At 42.4% G+C, this 18,255-nt stretch overlaps 1 protein-coding gene across 2 annotated transcripts in view; it reads left to right on the forward strand.

Annotated features, from left to right (window-relative positions):
* The window catches only part of ISM1 (isthmin 1), a 39,606-nt gene extending 22,190 nt beyond the window's left edge, over positions 1 to 17,416 (forward strand). For both annotated transcript variants that reach the window (XM_082049837.1, XM_082049836.1), the window contains 5 exons: positions 784 to 1,020; positions 6,797 to 7,064; positions 10,065 to 10,208; positions 12,507 to 12,596; positions 14,257 to 17,416. In XM_082049837.1, the coding sequence (XP_081905963.1) occupies positions 784 to 1,020; positions 6,797 to 7,064; positions 10,065 to 10,208; positions 12,507 to 12,596; positions 14,257 to 14,774 (1,257 nt within the window). In that variant the 3' untranslated portion in view covers positions 14,775 to 17,416. The remainder of the gene's footprint in view (positions 1 to 783; positions 1,021 to 6,796; positions 7,065 to 10,064; positions 10,209 to 12,506; positions 12,597 to 14,256) is intronic.
* Positions 17,417 to 18,255: the final 839 nt, after the last annotated feature.

The following is an 18,255-nucleotide window of genomic DNA, read 5'->3' on the forward strand; positions in this document are numbered from 1 at the left end:
TACTGGTTTGGAGGCAGCCTGCTGTAATGTACTACAAAACCCAAAAGTACGCTCAACAATAACAAAAGCATTAACCGCTGACCTACAACTTGGTGAAATTCAATCCCACCATTAGGCAAACATGAAAATGAGATCCCAGAGGAAGGACAGTTCAGATGGTCAAGACCAGAGAAATTGGGTGAGGAACACAGACAATGAGATGGAACTCGCTGCAGGCTGAGGAGAGTGAGGGGGGGTTGCCGGTTCAGCAGTGGGGTCTTTTAATACCATAAATTTCAACATGGACTACATGGACTGAGCAGTCAGTGGTCTTGCTCCACTAAATAGGAAAGGTGTGGATTGGATAGGTGGATGAGGAACTGGCTGGTCACACCCAGAGAGTTCTGGTCAATGGCATGGTGTCTGGATGGACACCGGTGGCAAGTGGGGTTGCTTCACATCATCTTTCCAGATTTGCTGTAGGTTAGATGCTCGTGTCAATGTGTGGGTGCTCACCGCAAAGCTGCAGCGTTATGGGAACCTGAAAGAGCGAAGCACAGGAGTCTGACTTGGTTTACTTACAGATTTGCAACACTGTGACCAAGTATATTTCAGTGAGAGTCAGATGTGAAACTCATGAGCACCCTAGGACATACCAGTCATAAGTCCCGTGTTCTTCCGTAGGGCGCCACAAGTCTGTGTGCCCTGAGGATTTCCATCGCTGGCAGGGAGCTGCAGCCAGGGCACTGGCAGGACCGCACGCTCTCTCACTTGTTGTTACAGTGTGTTGCTTTTTTCCCCCAGAACACACTCGCTGCAGATGACCATTCTTCTGAAGATGGCTTCACCCTGAACCCCGAGGACAGAAGAGAATACCCTGATCTCCAGGCTGCCCACCGGCCGTTCCCGAAGCAGCGATTCAGGCAGGAAAACGGGCATACGTCCCTGCAAAGAGATGGACCCAGATCTTTCCTCCTGGATCTCCCAAACTTTCCTGACCTGTCAAAAGCAGATATCAATGGGCAGAATCCCAACATTCAGGTACAGATTTATGTTAATGTCTGTTTTTTTAATGAGCCGCACAAAATTATTTTATTGAACCAAGAGAACTTTCAGCCTGGCTTCCATGATGTGCAGTCAGAACACCCTGTCTCTCTTTCACTAGCACCAAGAGAGAATTAATATAATATACATTATATATCATGTTTTATATATATAATATCTATAATATCCTTTTTGTCTTAAGTGGATGGACAGACTTCATTTTTTTCTGAATTTCTCTTTGGATAGTGTTGGTAGCATGTACTAAACTCATCTTTGCTATTGTCATTTTAGAACATATTCTGTTTGTTGATATTATATGTATATTTTAAATTCTCTTTCTCATTTTTTGTTGCAAAATTTGGTTGTAAAAAGATGCTCTTTTTGTGTGCTATTATAAGATGCAACCATCCCCAAAGGTTATAAGAGAACTTTATAAGGTTATAAGAGTCTTTAAGTTTCAGCTCAAAATGTGATCCTCTGTGTGGAACTGAGACTTAATTTCTGCAGCAGCTACCCACAGTAAAAAAAAGTTGTCTGCAAGAAACTTTGTTATATGTTATTCCCCAAACTGCTCTTGGGTTTGGAATTGGCTCTTACAAGCCACTTCCATCTTGAAACTTCATGGATTAGAAAAAGGAAAAAATTAGTGATTTGGTTTTAATTCAGAGCCTTAAAGCAAAATTGGCATTAATAAGCAGTCTTTTCTAACCAAAACAATAAATTGAAGTGTTGTTCTGCCTAAGATGTGCTTATAAAAACAATACACTAATAGAACTGGTTTTCCAGTTAAATTAATTCCTGGCTTTTTATAATCCCCCAGCCCACAAAATTACCATCCTTTTGATATGCCTGAGAAGTACATTCATAAAGATATAATAGATCTACTGGCACGAGACGAACACGATTGGGCAAGGACAGGCCGTTCCAAGTTGAGTCTCCATTATGTCATAGATGGCTTGGGAGCTTAAGAAGCCTCGCGGGTTGGGATCAGTGCCCGTCCAATACTTGATGGGCCGAGGTAGTAAACGTGTTCAACATGTGGTAACTGTACACATCCCTCACGCGAGGAGACGCCTTCCAGAAAGCCCTAGGTAGGGAAGCTATAGGGGCCCCAGATTGTGGCTTGAGGTAAATAACATCACTGAGCAGGATGTAAACCGCAGAGGACAGGAGGAAACAAAAACCTTCTCTGATTGGTAACAGCGTTTAATGTTTAGACCCAGGAAATAGATAAATAAGATGGAAACATTTCCCTGGCTTGTCTTTATAGTAACTGACTTTTTTTCCACCACCTGATCCTGCAAATGTGTCAGCCAACTGTCAGCAGTTTTGCTGGACACAGAACTGGGAAGCCTGGGCCTGTGAACTGGGAAACACTGGGCGACATGAATCCCAGAGCTCTTGTGCACAAGGATCATCTCTTTCAGAAACAGGCTCCCTAAGTGCTGCATTATTTTGAGCCTGCTCAGGGATATACAAAGCTGCTTTAATTTCCTGGTTGACAGTCCTGCAGCAGGTCAGGCCTCATGGAGATTAAACTCCAATTAATTCATTACAGAGTCAATTAAAGTTTATTTCTTTGCCTAAAGGTCGTAAAAGGTGGCCCACTCTTTTGGGAAAAGCAGGATTTTAGTGAAATCTTGCTCATTAAACAGTATCATACTGATCTGAGTGGAAATAATGACACTTTTTGACTTGCAATGTTCTCATCAGCTGTTCGGCAGGTGAGAGCAGAATTGATACTCATTTTTCTTTTTGCACAATGGCTTTGGGCTCTGTAAGTTACAATCCTGGGGGTGTTAATTTTAAAGTCCTCCTAGGACAGTGAGGTTGGCAAGCAGAAAAAAGCCTGTGTGCGTTAATCTAGCAGAATGGCCACATTACTTCTCAAAGACCCACAACTTCTTTTCCCTTCCACTATTACAAACCTGCACAAACCATAAATAACATTTTTAAGGGGAATTATACCTGAAAAATTTGAAAACCTAATAAACAGATATAAAACTCAGCCTGAAAAAGCAGGTTGAAAAGATACTGCAGTGAGTTCTCTTTGTGGCCATTCCTTCTCTGGTCTCCCGTGTGAGAGAGCAATTGTTGTATCATGACTTAGTTCTGTGGTCTTTTTAACGCATTTTATTTGATGTATATTTAGGTAGCATTTATATTTACCCTTTGAAGCCGCTGCTTTCGCTGTACTGGAAGGCAACACCCTCTCAGTATCGTCACCAAAGACTCAGCGCTGTCTGTAATACTGAGCTGTGTCCCGAGAACTGTCCTAAGTGAGCTCTCATGACAGAACTGGTGTCACTAACGATACCGTTTTAACTGAAGTTACGTGGTGTAAACCTACATTTACCATTTCAGTGTCTTATAATGACCTCATTTCAGTTCTGCTGTTGTAGGTACCTCATTGCTGACTTGCACATACCCACCTTTCTAGAATGGCAAGTTCTGCATTAAACTTTGCATCAGCTGCATGAAGGAAACAGGCAGAAATGTTGTAGCACAATATTGCCAATGTAGTTCTTCCTGAGACATTATCTTCCAGTTGCCGAGGGCAATGTTTACGCCATTGAAGTGAATTCAGAAACATTGTCTCAGTAAACAGGATGAAGTAAACAGAACTTTTTGTGCACTCCAACAGGAAGGAATAATATTTATCTTCTCTATATTTTTGGCCAGGAGAAAATTGGATGTTGGTGTCTCAAGACATCTGCGCTTGATACATTTGTTTCCTTAGAAAGTGACTGCAAATCTGTTGTTTTAAGGTACCTATGCCAATCGTTTTTAACAATTTTTAGAGGAACATCCTTATTTATAGCTCACCCAACCATAAAAGAAGTGGCTTTATTTTAGGTTTGAATACTTCTGGAGATGTTTGTGGATTTATACAAGAAACATGTTACCACAGACATTTTGGGAAGCTTGAGGATAAATAATCTTTACAGTTTTGATAATCACTGGAAGAAGAAAACAGAAAAAACAAAGTCTTTAAAATAGTGTCCAAGATAGAAATACTAAACTAGGTCTATTTTTTAATTTTTGAGAGAACATGTTTTTGTTGGAGTAGTTATACAGCATGAAAACTTTTCCAGAGCTGCTTTAAATGTCCATTTCTAATTGCTGTAGTTCTGGATCTGATTTCTTTTTTTTCATTTTTATAAATGAGCCCCAGTACAGAAACCAATCAAACAAGATACACATTTGTGTATCATGTATATGTAGATGTATTTGTGTGTGTATAGCCATGGGCTAATGTTGTTAGGACTATCTGTCAGTACTAGAAAGAATTCAGTGAATGCTGATTTTTCAAAATTTTACAGAGAGATAGAGGAACAATTGTTCCCCAAAGCAACAGCCTCTTATGCCTCTGCCCTCACTTTTGGGTAACACCATGGAGGGATTACTGGGTTTACTCACTGATTTCCTCCCTGCCTGGAAGGTGCATTAGAATTAGATGGGATTGGGCAGAGCAAAGCTGAGTCCCTGAAAACAAACAGAACTAGACTCATTTTTAATATCCAAGAGTGGCAGTTCAGACAATCCCAGGATTCTTCATAGAATTTCTTTCGCTCTGTGTTTTTTATGCCACATGCTAAAAAACAGCTTGATAATCAAAGCTTAAAACAGGGGAGAGGGGACTATAGGTGTGTGTCAGACTGCCACACTGGATTTTGCTTGTTCAGTTTTTAAATAGACTATTTTAAAAATCCATATGGTTCTTCAAACTGTACCTGCCTGAGACCATGGAAGTTCATCCCATCTCACTACCAGGTAGCTACAGATTACCCAAGCAAATGGAATTATTATCAAGTGTCCCCTGCCTTTATTTATGAGAGGATTTTGTTTGGTTTTGGTTTTGGGGTTTGTTTTGTTTTCACTTTGCTGAGTCATTACTTACAGAGTTAATGTGGTCTTAAAGATACTTGCTACTGAAGTGCTAGAGTCATACTAATTGTGAGGGGGCAGTGCTGAAGCCCCGCGCTGGGCCAGCAGTGCACAGTGCGAGCCGCTCAGTCACACTATTTCCGTTCACTTATTGTGAGAACTCTGTTTTGCTTGGATAGATGTAACGATTTTGACTCCCCGAACTAACCCTGGTGTTTTCAAACTTATGAAATCCATTTTAATTCTTGGTCTGTAGAAACTGAGGTTTAATGAAGTAATCATTCCAATTCCATATTTAGTCTGGGAGTAAAATATATCTTGTGTAAAGATGCTATTAGGCTGACAACTGCACTTTCCCTCGCTCTTGCTCCCAGTGGAGCTTCTTAGTAGCCTCAAAGTTGTTTCATTTCAATGCTTGGTCTATGGTCAAATGCAAAGCATGAAATAGATGCAAAACCTCCTTTCTAAAAAAAAAAAAGGTATTGTCGTGTCTGGGCAGCTGTGTCTGCCGCTATGGCAGCGGTTCTGTTTGCGTCCCTTGTCACACTCCTCTGCAGATCACAGGTAGCTGAAGAAACACGGACACTCTTATTTTTCTTGGTTTTGTGCCTTCTGATTTTTGCTAATAACAATGGTATAAAACTAAACCTTGTATCCAAAAGCAACTCCATAGAGCCATGTAAATGACTTTTAGCATAATAGTACATGATTCTGTTTTTCCTGACTTTGCACAACCTGATTTTCATGGAGCACTGTCTGGAAAGATTGCTTTGTAAATCTATGAAACATGAAGAGTACTTCCGTACCTGTTAAACATTACAGGTGTGTCTGATAGTCACATCTGAACCATGGTTGTTTAGCCAGTCCAGTGTAATCACTGAACCACATAAAGCATCAGAGGATTTGATGATTTGTGGCCACACTGTCCTTGGTTCACAGAGACAACGTTTCTGAGGTTTCCTACCTAAATAGCCACCTATATGCATGCACACTATTTATCTAAGAGTTTCATAATTACCCATTGTTCAGCACAGAAAAGGAGTAATCAAGGGTAGTGCCTGTGCAGAATTATATCTACGTTCATGATGTCTGTGAGGGAACTGGGCAGCAAACATTAAATCTTGGCTCTGGGCTTGTGTAGAAACCTTAAAGGTTTGTATATCATTATATGCTCCAGCGCAGAATGGGGACCTACTTCAGACAGCTCAGCAGCCAGGGACCTGCTCGGCGATGGCTGGAATCGCTGCTGGCTCTCATGTTCCGTGTGTGTGGTTTCCCATAGCGCTGACAGCCCACGCTGGTATCTGACGGAAACACTAGTGCTGCGGGGAGGCCGTGCAGGGGGATAGGCTGAGCTGTCGCCAGAGGGCACAGCAGCCACAAACCCGGCAGAGACCTTGGGCTCTGCATCTTCCACCTTCGCACTCGTGCACTGACTTAGCTCTGCCTCGAGTCAATTCAAGTCCTTGCTCTGCAAGCTGGTGTGCTTCATCCTTGCCTCCAATTCAGCCTCAGCGTAACTAGAGTAACAGATCTGCTTTTCTTTTTCCTGGTCATATATATTGGGGTTTAAACATCTTTTCCCCATAAGGCAGAAAATTCTGCTGCAAAGGTTTTAGACACAGCATGAGTTATTATTTTGTGCAGGATTTTTCCTAGCCTTTGTTCCAAGGTCTGATTCAGCAGAGGTAGCAGAAGGAATCACTCAGCCGCTGCATATCTCCAGGCTCAGTAATCCACATGTGGTTTACAACAAGTGAACCCTACACTATTACACAGCCCCTTTGCAAGGCATCACCAGGCATTTGTCTTCACTGTATAGAAAGTTTCCCAGTGACTAGGAGGACATAGTGACTGACGGGCTGGTCTGTTTTGAATCCCACAGGTTACCATTGAAGTGGTGGATGGCCCCGACACCGAGGCAGACAAGGATCTGCAGAAAGAAAGCAGCAAGCCCAGCTGGCCAGTCCCATCACCCGACTTGAGAAGCTGGTGGCAGAGGTCCTCCACCTTGACCCGCATGAGCAGCGGTGACCAGGACTACAAGTATGACAGCAACACTGAGGACAGCAACTTCCTAAACCCTCTCAGTGGGTGGGATGGTCACACACCCAGTCACCGGACATTTGAGTCCAAGGAGCAGCCAGAGTATGGTAAGTTTGTGTTCCAGGCTTTTTACGGGCATCTTGGGATTGTAAAAACGAGGTTGGGGGAAATGAGAATGGTGAGGCATCGCTGAAAGGAGGCCAAGCAAAACATAAATTTTCGACATGTGGCTTTTGTTCATCAGCTTTTAAATACAAATCTGTGCAGATGCACAAGCTGTACTGTGGTAGCTGCATTCCTCTAGTAAGTCTGTAATCTTGAAAAATCATACCAGTTATCCCATAAGAGGACCTTTTTTTAGTCGTAAGTGTGCTTTTTTTAAAGGCAAAGGAAACAAGGTTTCATATTTATTTTTAGAGTAAGGATAAGTACAAATTTAGAATCATGTGGTGGTTTGGGAACCAAAATACAATTATTGGATAAATAAGCAAGATCTAAAATGTGGTAGTATTTGGTGAATACATAAATAAGATGAATTATGTTGGTGCATGTGTGGGGAGTGGCATATGCAGCAGGAACATTGTGTATTTGCGTGTGTAATTCTCTTCCAGATGTGTCATGGCAAAACCAATTGTTTTCAGCTTGTTGTATGAAAGAATTGCAGAAACTAGAACCAGAGAGGAGCTACAGTTATTCACTGCCCCAATGGGCTGTAACTGGCCACATGGGAATGACTCACAGGAGGTGGACTCCTTAATGTGTTCACAGGTAGCTCAGAGCCTCTCGGATTTAATTGTATGTAAATGCATTGTAGTTAGCACAGGGTTTCAAATGTATGTAGTTAGCACAGGGTTTCAAAGCCACAGTACTTTTACCCTGGCACTTCTGTTGCATTCCCTAGATACTGCAGAGGTGCTGTCATGCACTGATTCAGTCTTATTTTTCCCCTGTTTTGGTTAACTTTAGGGCCCAGAGCCTTAGCAATTGAGAGAGAGACTTTTCATGGAATGGTGCATTTAAACACATATGTATGTATTCAATTTTGTAGCCAGAAGATTGTCTGTCCTTTCTTTTTGCACCTGCATTTATTTGTGAGCTCACTTTATTACCAAGAATTCATATATTAGGTAGCTATTAATTTAGGTAAAATAAAATTGCTTTCATAAATAATTGTGGTAGGAAAAAAATAATTACAGATATAAGAACAGGAAGAACAGGTTGAAGTCCAGTTGAAAACCTCATGTGGTATATTTAATAGTAGATACTGTGTGTTTCATAGTGCAGTATAACACTAGGTAGGTAGGCCTAAAAATTACCCTAGAGCTCCCTGCCGTACACCAGAGCACGTTACTAATTGGAAAAGACTCCTGGCTTTCTTACTGACTCAAAATGTTGTGTGCCAGTGGCCTTGACCAGGAGGATGCAGCAGCAGATCCTGCCCACCATGGGGCTTTTGTGCTGGTTCCACCCGCTGACCTGTTCACACATTTCAGGGCTCCATCTCCCTCATCCTGCACCTGCTCACCTGCCCTCTGCCTCGCCAGCCACGTGGAGGAAATAATTCAGAGCTGGAAAAGAGCTGGGAAGGAGAGCAGGGCCAGGGCGAGAGAGCAGATCACATTGTCCAAAGATGTCTGATGCCTCTTCAGACTGCTGTAGTGCTCACCTCTTGGTGAACCCCAGAATCGCGGGTCTGTGTGCACAGACAGTAGAGATGTTCCCACCCACAGCACACCATAGACACCTGAATCAGGTGTGGTGGCTTCCCAGTCAGCAGCAGCGCAAGAAAAGGAGGAAAAGCACATAATGTCCCTGCCACGAGGAACTCGCATCTAGGCAGCTTGCTACAAGTGAGATATATAACCTTCCCATACTCCTGGCAATAAATGTTTAATAGCACCCCACAGAGTTGTCGTCAGTCATTACATATGGTACAAATCAAGTTACATGTTCTACTAACCAGCTCAGGAAGCCCACAGACAGCATGGCAGTGGAGGGGGAGCAGGAATCGCGTGTAGCACAGAGGACAGTGCAGGCAGGGATCTGTCCCTGTTTCTTGTCTGAACATACACATTCAGCCTATAGCTAGAGAGCAGGGCTGGCCCAGGGTCACTAAACCAAATTTTGCTTTGCTATCAGTACTGGTTTAACACAAAAGAGCAAAGGTTGCAAGTTTTGATCATGGGGTCAGTTAAATATCTCCCGTAGGTTGCAGAGAGATCCTTTAAGCCAGACATTCCCTAGCAAGACACTATGTTCAACAGGGGAGGCCAGCGGGAAGGCAAGAAAACTGGGATCGATTCCTGGACTCCATTTGGTGTCTTTCACAAGGTGGGATGTGCACCAGTGACCTCAGCAAACAAAGGAGGCTGGTTCTAAAGGGTTTAGAGACTTACAGTGGTACCGGGCCATGGTGGTGCAGTCTTGGTATCACTCACCCTTGGCTGTTTCCTGGAAAAGAATAAAGTTGTGTTTCATTTTCAGAAGGTTCCTGCTAGTAAGCAGTCAGATTCAGTGTCATTTCATAATTCGCATGAAACACTACAAATTCCATGTTGTTCTGGGTGCAAGATACCTATGCGGTTCCCTATATTCATGGCAGTATTACTATAACATCTGCCTGAAAAACAACAAAATTGCAATTTTCATGCATGACCCTCAGCATTGTGGCCTAAAAATTAATTATGTGAGTATTGTTGTGCAATTACTGTGTGTTTTGAAAAGAGGAAAAAAATCAAACTTATTATTTATCCTGTGCCTGATTAGTCTGTGGTCAGAAAACATTCCTATATACAGCGAAATTATGTGAATAGAAGTGTACTGTTAGTTCATGACCCTGCTATGCAGCTGAGGATTCTCAGCTGCCAAAAGGTCAAAAGAGAAAGGAAATATTTTTTCAAATAATGTTGCATGCATTTCCCTGAGGAACATCAAGTGTGAAAACCATTTAAACAGCAGGCTCACGCCTGGCGTTTAGCCCAGGCTTCAGGTAGAGACATCTGGATTCCATTCGTGTTTTGCCTTCTTAATAAAAAACACTACACGGTAGTTTTGGGTAGTAGGAGTTTTGTTTCTTCATTTCCTTCCTCATCTTTGTTCGTCCACAGATTACATTGATGGTGAGGGAGACTGGAGCCTGTGGTCCCTTTGCAGCGTCACCTGCGGGAGCGGCAGCCAGAAGCGGACGAGGTCCTGTGGGTACGCCTGCACCGCCACCGAGTCCCGCACCTGCGACAGGCCCAACTGCCCAGGTGTGACCATGTTCATGTCAACTGCCGGCACAGGGGGTGGGGAGAGGCGGTCGAGGCCATTTTCAAGGCTTTTTATGAAACGGCAGGTTCTTTGCTAGTAATAATATGCTGCTAGATGCAGTCTACTATCCCCTGGGACTTACAAGACACATGCAGGCTTTTTTTAGGTTACGGCAGTAATTTTTTGTGCACAGTACGATTTGTATTCCAAAGGGTGTAATCTACTCTCCTGAAACAAATTTGTATTAATTTTAGAATTTTAAAGCAGCTGTGCTGTTACCTCAGTGAGCTCTTGTTTTGCTGTGCAGTGAATGGTTATGCTTGTGTTGTGAACAAATAGCTCCCTCCCAGTCATATGGCTTGAAAGTTTTGTGCCCTATATATACAGAATTGCTTTAAGACTCCATGTGTATTAATAGGAAAACAATACTTTAAATACCTGCTTTATGTTTCACTCCAGAGATATTAGGTGTTTAGCTACAAAGTTTCCTGCCCCAGAAAGTCAAATGTTAAGGTGAAAATGTCATCTCTGTTTCATTACATGTTGCTTGATAATTGGAGAATTATAAAACAGCAAGTTTGCTTCTGCAACAGCTGTGAACAGTGGGATGAAGGAATGTATAGTTTTGGCTGGAATGTGTTCAGAAAATATGGCCAAGGAGCCTCACCTTAGCTCCTGTCTGTCTCCAGGCACTGACATTTAAATGCCAGTGAGAGATGTGTCTGTACCATCATGCAGTTTTGGCTTTGGTAAATGCAAGGCTGAGCACTCCAGCCTACATCATAAAAATGTAAAGCTGCTGTGGAAAACTTTCCCATGATGTTCTTTCAATGCTGCTGCCTGTCTGGATTTAGGCAAGTTTGTAATGCAGTAGTTGCCACAATGCATGGGATATGTGCAATTTCATTACTTCCCGAGATGGGAGAGAAGTAAAAACACATGCCGCGGTGGTATGCATTTCACTGAGTTTACTTAATGACTCAGAAAGGCAAAAATTCTTAAACTGTAGGTCAGGTTTTTTTGATGGGAAGTGAAATGTCAGCAGTGATGGAGAGCAGACTTAGGAGCCTCAGTGAGAGAGTTGGAGCGAAGTTTCTCACTCACAGATAGATGCGTATGGCCATTGCAAGGTAATGACTGCGAGGCTGCTCAGGAGAAAAATGTTTCTGGATGTTCTCATACATCCTAAAACCTCAATAATAAGGGGTTAATTCCAGAAGAAAGGATGTAGCCCCCAGTTATATTCTCTAGTATTTATTACCAGCTCGCATCAAACAGTGGCAAACTTGAAAGAATATATTATGTCATATACCAGACCCCCAACGATCAGCAAGCAAAATATATTCACTCTTTGAGACTGTGCTGACATTTTTAAAATTACAAGGGCAAAGCTCAGCTTCTGCTGTTTACAATTCCAGCAGTGAATTACTGCCTTATAATGGGTTCTTGGGTATCTGTTATTCTGCATCTACTGCTGGAGCTAAGGCAAAACCCTATGATAATTTTATTGAAAAGCAGCCTGAGGCTGTTTTGAAGCTTTGCAAGCCACTATTATGCCCTGGTTCAGGAGATCAGGAGAAAGTTCATTGGCAAGAAGATGGATGGTGAAGAGACTTCATTATTAACCATACAGTCATCACATATTAAAGAGCTTTCTGCTCTCTTTGGAGGTCTTTAATTTAACAGAGAGGAAAAAAAAAAAAGACAAAACCTGTTCAGATGCTTCTTTGAAGAGTCATTTGTTTTAAGGCTACATAGCACAGAAACATTAGGGAAACACTAGGCTGGTCGGTAGGCCAAACTAAAGCAGTGAAGAAAGGATGTTCACTTTGTCAAGATAAATTAATATGTTTTCTGGTAATCCATGTTTCTCTCTACTGAGAGCAAACACTGAGGTTGTTGGAAGATCCTGATATCCTAAGATCCTGATGTTTTATCTGTTTTTTATTGAATTACTGGGAGATGTTTGCAAGCCTTGTGTCAGGAAGAGGAGGAACAAAATAGGTTCCCCCAATGCCGTCACTGCACTAGGTTCATAACTAACCAGTTTGTTGCTTAAATAAAATCTAAGCACTAAAATTTGAAAACTTTTGACCTTGGGGCTAAGCTAATGCGTTGTCTTCCTAACACCAGATTCTCTGGTCATTATACTTTCAAATGAGCGCTCCCTCCAGCAGCAACTCCAGATTATACCCTGCCAGACAAAGCACCTTGAAGGAGCGGGTGGCAGGGAGGCAGTTGGGTGCATTGTGTTGTGGTAGGAAAACACCAGCAGCGTTGACGTGTGTTTGTCCTAGGGATCGAAGACACCTTCCGGACAGCGGCCACAGAAGTGAGCTTACTCGCGGGAAGTGAAGACTTCAACGCTACCAAACTGTTTGAAGTTGGTAAGCAGCCTAGTCAGTCTTTCAGTAATAGATAAGAGACTTCCTGAGTTTTTCCTGGTTTGATTCTCACTGTGGGACCAAGATTTTGAGTTTACCATTAAAAGTGTCAGTAAAAAGGGCCATTTATAATCTTACTTAAGTTAATGACCTGAACCTTAGCTTACTTCTGTGGTTGAATCTTTCTCCTCTTAACTCTTAGCAAATGTCTGTGCCTTTTATTATGAAATGGTAATTCTCTGTCCTAGTTCAGCAAAGAGGCTTAAGGCTGGACACTAACAGAGGGAGAAAAATCAAACACTGTTTAGCATTTTCCTGAAATAGCTTCGAACAGATAAAAATATAAAAGCATTTTAGGTACAGCTGTCACGTTAAAAAAAATGACAATGACTTTTATGAGCACGCATAGCTTTTATAACTGTGTATGCTGCAGTAGGGTTAGCTAAAGCAATTTTATAGACATGATAATACTGACCTATGTAAACTTCAGTCCAACATCTATAATGTTCTGATTTCATCCCTCCAATGAAACCATAGCGTGGCCACTCTCAGACACTGGATGCTGGACTAATTGGATAAATAATGTAATCCAGCACCTCCCTCCCATGGTGGTAGAAAACAATAGTTAATGACAGCAGGGACAGGACTGTTTGAGGAGATAGAAAAACAGGACACAGATCACTAAGTAAATATTTTGCAAGAATGTTTGCTGTAAGAGGTCCCAGTCTTTGCCTTACTCCAGAGCCCTGTTAAGTAGCTGTGGAGCAAGACGTGCAGGTTTTTTTATGAAAGCCCATAGCATGATACAGACACCTTAAATAATGTTTTAGGTAGGAGACATTTGACTGAATTCTCCCAAGACTCTTGCAAAATAATGAAGTGCCAGTATTAAATATGCTACTAGTCTATAAATCTCTTTAATCCCAGCTATAGATCATGGCTCTAGTGCCATTAAGTCTTCTTAATGTACAGACACTGTACATATGACACATATGCCCTTTTAGAACTGAATCTTTTTTTTGCTGCATTTGTGAGAGGCCAGCCAAGATGTCAGGCTCTATGCTTCAACTACAGCTGCTTGAAATACCCCTTTGGAAGATGGACAACAAATAGAAAAAAGTATTTGTTAGTTCAAAGGAAAGCTGAATTAGGGCTTAATAATGAACTTGAGAAAAAGTAATCCTGGCCTTGTTTGCCATCTTGGTACTTCTAGCATCATGAGGAACTTAATCCTTCAACAGCTGAATCTGCTGTTCTGACGAGTGTGTGAAGTAAGGGTTTAAACTGGAGACTGGCTTCAAATCACTGTCCTTTCCCTATTTCAGTTCTGTCGCATGACAGTGTCTTTTGTGCCACACGGGGATATCAGCAGCTTAACCAGAATTCACCAGATAGAGAAATGTCAGAGATTCTTACCAGTGTGGTGCTGCGCTGTAACTCCGACTAGCACTGCCTGAGGCCCTAAAGGCGGTTGCAGATGTGATTTCTTTATCTTACAAGACAGCACATTAACACGTTGTGGGCAGGGACTCAAGCTTGGACAGCCCTTTCTTTCTTAAGCAAAGCACTGAACAGTTACGCTTTGCTCACTTGTTATCATTGATCTTAGGAACTGGGATGCTGCATAATGTATCTTAAGTTTCCATTTCCTGCCCTTAAACAGATACTGATAGCTGTGAGAGATGGATGAGCTGCAAAAGTGAGTTCTTGAAGAAATATATGCACAAAGTGGTCAATGATCTTCCCAGCTGCCCATGCTCCTACCCCAGAGAAGTTGCATACAGCACTGCTGAAATCTATGATCGAATTAAGAGGAAAAACTTCCGCTGGAAAGATGCAAGTGGTCCAAAGGAAAAACTGGAGATCTATAAGCCCACTGCACGATACTGCATCCGCTCCATGCTCTCTTTGGAAAGCACGACGCTCGCAGCACAGCACTGCTGCTACGATGATAATATGCAGCTCATCACCAGAGGGAAAGGGGCAGGTACGCCAAACCTGATCAGCATCGAATTCTCAGCAGAACTCCATTACAAAGTGGACATTCTGCCTTGGATTATATGCAAAGGTGACTGGAGCCGATACAATGAGGCACGGCCTCCAAACAATGGGCAGAAGTGTACAGAAAACCCTTCAGACGAAGACTATTACAAGCAATTTCAAGAAGCAAGAGAATACTGAGAAGATTTTCCTCCTCTTCAGGCACAAAGTAGCATTCGTTTCCTGGATGCCAAAGAACTGATAACGGCTGCTGCACTGTCTCCTTGACAGGGGTTGATCAGTTTCTTTCTAATGAATGTATATAGTTGTAAGATAATACATAAGTATTTTTCTTAGTGTGTGTAATTTATAAACACATATCTCTCTATCTCACACACACCTATCTTTACATACAGACATACATAAAATTTGTCCTGGTAGGATTTTATACTGCAATAACATTCATTTAATAATGTGCATTTCATTTTATTCCCCAACTATAACATTAAGCGGGGGCTGGAGCAGGGGTGCAGCTGCCATCGCCATCCCAAGGCCCCAGCTAAGGAGGGCACATATTTAAAAGTTGTTATAAACAACAGGCTTGAAGAATATTCATCCATATGGGAATGGTTTACAAGATTAATGCACCTACAGCATCCGTTTTCTCTATAATTGATTTCATGATTAGTCATACCTAAGAAAGGAAGAATTTTTTCTGTTTTTGAAGGGTGATACACGGATGTGAGTGTAGACAGTTACCAGCAATTTTTTTCTTGGAATTCTTCCTGTTACCTTCTAGCGCAGGTCTTTGCAGTCTGTACGGTGTAGGCTTGCAGGGAGACGTAGCTGTGGTTTTCCTGTGGAGCAGAGTCCCGATGCAGCGGTTCAGCAAGAGTTAGAACCAGCCCACTCTGGGACACATGTCAGACGTGGAGCTACAGCTGTCAGGGCTTGCGTCTGACACAGGGCAGCGACCTGTAAACTAAGTGTGCTGTAAGTCTCCGGAGGAGTGAGACCAGGAGAGGAAAACCTAAAGAGAGAAAAAAAAAATCACTGTTACTTCCCAATTTTTAGTATGAAGAATGTTTAGATATGCTTGTTTCTTTCTTTTAAGAAAATAAGTTTATTTTTTAAAGAAAAGAAAAAGTGAAGTACACATTTCAAAGCTCCCTGAGATAAAGCATGCAACCAGCTCTTTTCCCCCATTCATCACATGCCATTTCACAGTGTCTTACAGAAGAAGCTATTCTTTAAGGAAGCTGTCTAGGAGGAACCATTGATGTGTTAAAATGTCTTCAATTTTTTTGAAAGTTAGCATTATTTTTGTAAAGTATTTATTGAATTGTAAGAATAACTCACATGTGGGTTATGTCTCCAACATGAAAGGCTTCTGTAGATGGAACTTGATTGCCAAGAATAAGACTGGTTTTAGGCAAAGGTTTTAATTCCAAATTTTTATAAAGTGCAAATTTACATACATAATTCTGTAATTAAGCAGCTGATAGCATTCTTATGAAAGCTAAAAATTACACCATGGGTAAATAAATACTTACAGTTCCATCCTGTAAAAGGCTGTCTTGCTGCAAGTCAGTGTCTTCATTTGGCAAACTAAAGCTAAATGTCACCAAACAAACACCTGTTTCCGGGTTATGTGGTCTGATACATGTATGTGCACTGCAGGTAGAACCTCACACAGTGGTAGAGCTGATCTTGCACTGCAGTCAGCTGAAAAATTCAAGACAGCCACGGAAGACAATTCCTCCTGCTATATATGTATGCACATACACACTGTAAGTCTTCTCTCCAGCATGTTGGCCTTTCAGGTGCTGCTTGATTGTGACTTCCCAGACAGAAACATGCACAGTCCCTCAGTATTAACATATGCATAGTAAGTTCACTCAGTCTGGGAAGTGTGAGGTTTGTGTTGGCCGGCCCAGGTGGTGCAAATCGGGGGCTTAAAAAGCAGCCTGGGCCTCCAACACGCGCTCTGACCAAACATGGTGCACGTGCTGCAAGGGCCCCCCTCGCCGGATCTGCCAGACCTGGTCTGACAGGCTGCAGAGCTCCAGGTTTGGGCTCCGGGTTTGCAGACACACAGCAAAGCCACTGCACATCTGCAACAGCAACTGATGGGCTGAGGTGACTTCAGCAGCTGGAAATCTTGGCCAAATCATCAGACCTTCCCAGATGCAGGCCTGAGTCAGAGGTGGGGGAGACATGTATATATTCTAGCACTAGCTGGTAGTAACAAAACATGGTTAGTTGAGCAAGAGGGTAAACATGGGGATCACCCCTTAATTTTTATAGAAACCAGGTTCTGTAAATTCTTGCAAGGTCATAAGAAGGAGCCACTAGCTAGCAGAGCCACTTAAATTGACAGCAGATGGATGAAAGGCATAAGCAATTCCAGGATCAGTCACTTCATAGGGAAGACGGGTATATTCTGCAACATGGGGGAGTAAACTCTGCTTTTTACTTCATTTAGCAGTGTGGGAGGGAGCAAAAGTCTCAGATTTCTCCAGGAGGGCGATGAGAGGGTGGTCACCATTCTTGAAATATTAAACATATTTGTGCAGTTTATGGATTAGTAAATTATGATGCTATTAAGAAATGCTACTACACCGTTAATACTGAATGTAATTAAGTGTCAGGGAAAAAAATATTGCAATAAATTAAAAGATGCACAAAGTTTCAAGTATTACCACTCATAGGCTAGAAACTCTGAGGGACCCTAATAACCACTGACAAGGACCTACCAGGTTTTTCATAGGGGGAGTCCTAGGGCACAGATCAAGAGAGTGTTTGCACTTCTGCAGTCTTAAACAACAGTCTATTAAAAACAAATTCAGTCTTATTTTATAACAAATTATCCATTCAGGCTGGGCTGCTTTTTTTCTTTTATGTTCTTTCCAACAACTAAAATTGTACCTGGAATGACTTTGTGTAGGGATCTCCAGCAAGGTGCCGGATCTTACCATGGCCAAATTTGTCTCAGTCTCTTAAATGTAGAGCTCGTCATATTAGAGTAAGACCTGAGGAAGGGTTTGTGGTCTTGTGTTCCCAGGCACAGGTGGGTAGTTAGAAGCTGCTGTTACATTTATCCATTGCCACAGAACTGGAAGGCCCAGTCAAAGTATGAGGGGGATTAAAACAAGCAGAACTAAACAAGGCTCGTGGTCTCAACACTGCAAAATCCTCAGCGAGTCCCCCACCAGCAGCCATACTGCTTCCCAAAAGAAAACTTAAAATACAGACTGTACAGCCACCTCTCCTTATCAGAGCAGTTCTGTTAACCTGTTTCTCACCAAGAAATCCAGAGCAGGGTGTTTTCACTGCCTGGCCTCAGTCCTCTGCACTACCTTTCTCTTGGGAAAGCACAGCTGTTTGTGCAGCAAAAGTCACCAGTCTAGTCATGCGCGTTATGTTTAACCCTGATCAATCAACAGATACAGATTACTGCACGGCTTTAGAGTCGAGTTGGCGGGAACACCTTAAGCTGGCACTGCTGCTGAGAACAATGTGCGGCGCAGTGCCCCGAGGCAGCCGCCAATGGATCTGAATGCCTACCTTTGATGGTTAAAAGGATGAGCGAGCCAGGCTTCACATTGCCTGGACAGCTGCTGAGCAGCAAAATTCCACTAACATAACCCGCAGTGATGCATATGGGTTATAGGACAATATA

Source organism: Streptopelia decaocto (genome assembly GCF_964273445.1).
Source record: "Streptopelia decaocto genome assembly, chromosome: 3".
Classification (NCBI taxonomy): Eukaryota; Metazoa; Chordata; class Aves; order Columbiformes; family Columbidae; genus Streptopelia; species Streptopelia decaocto.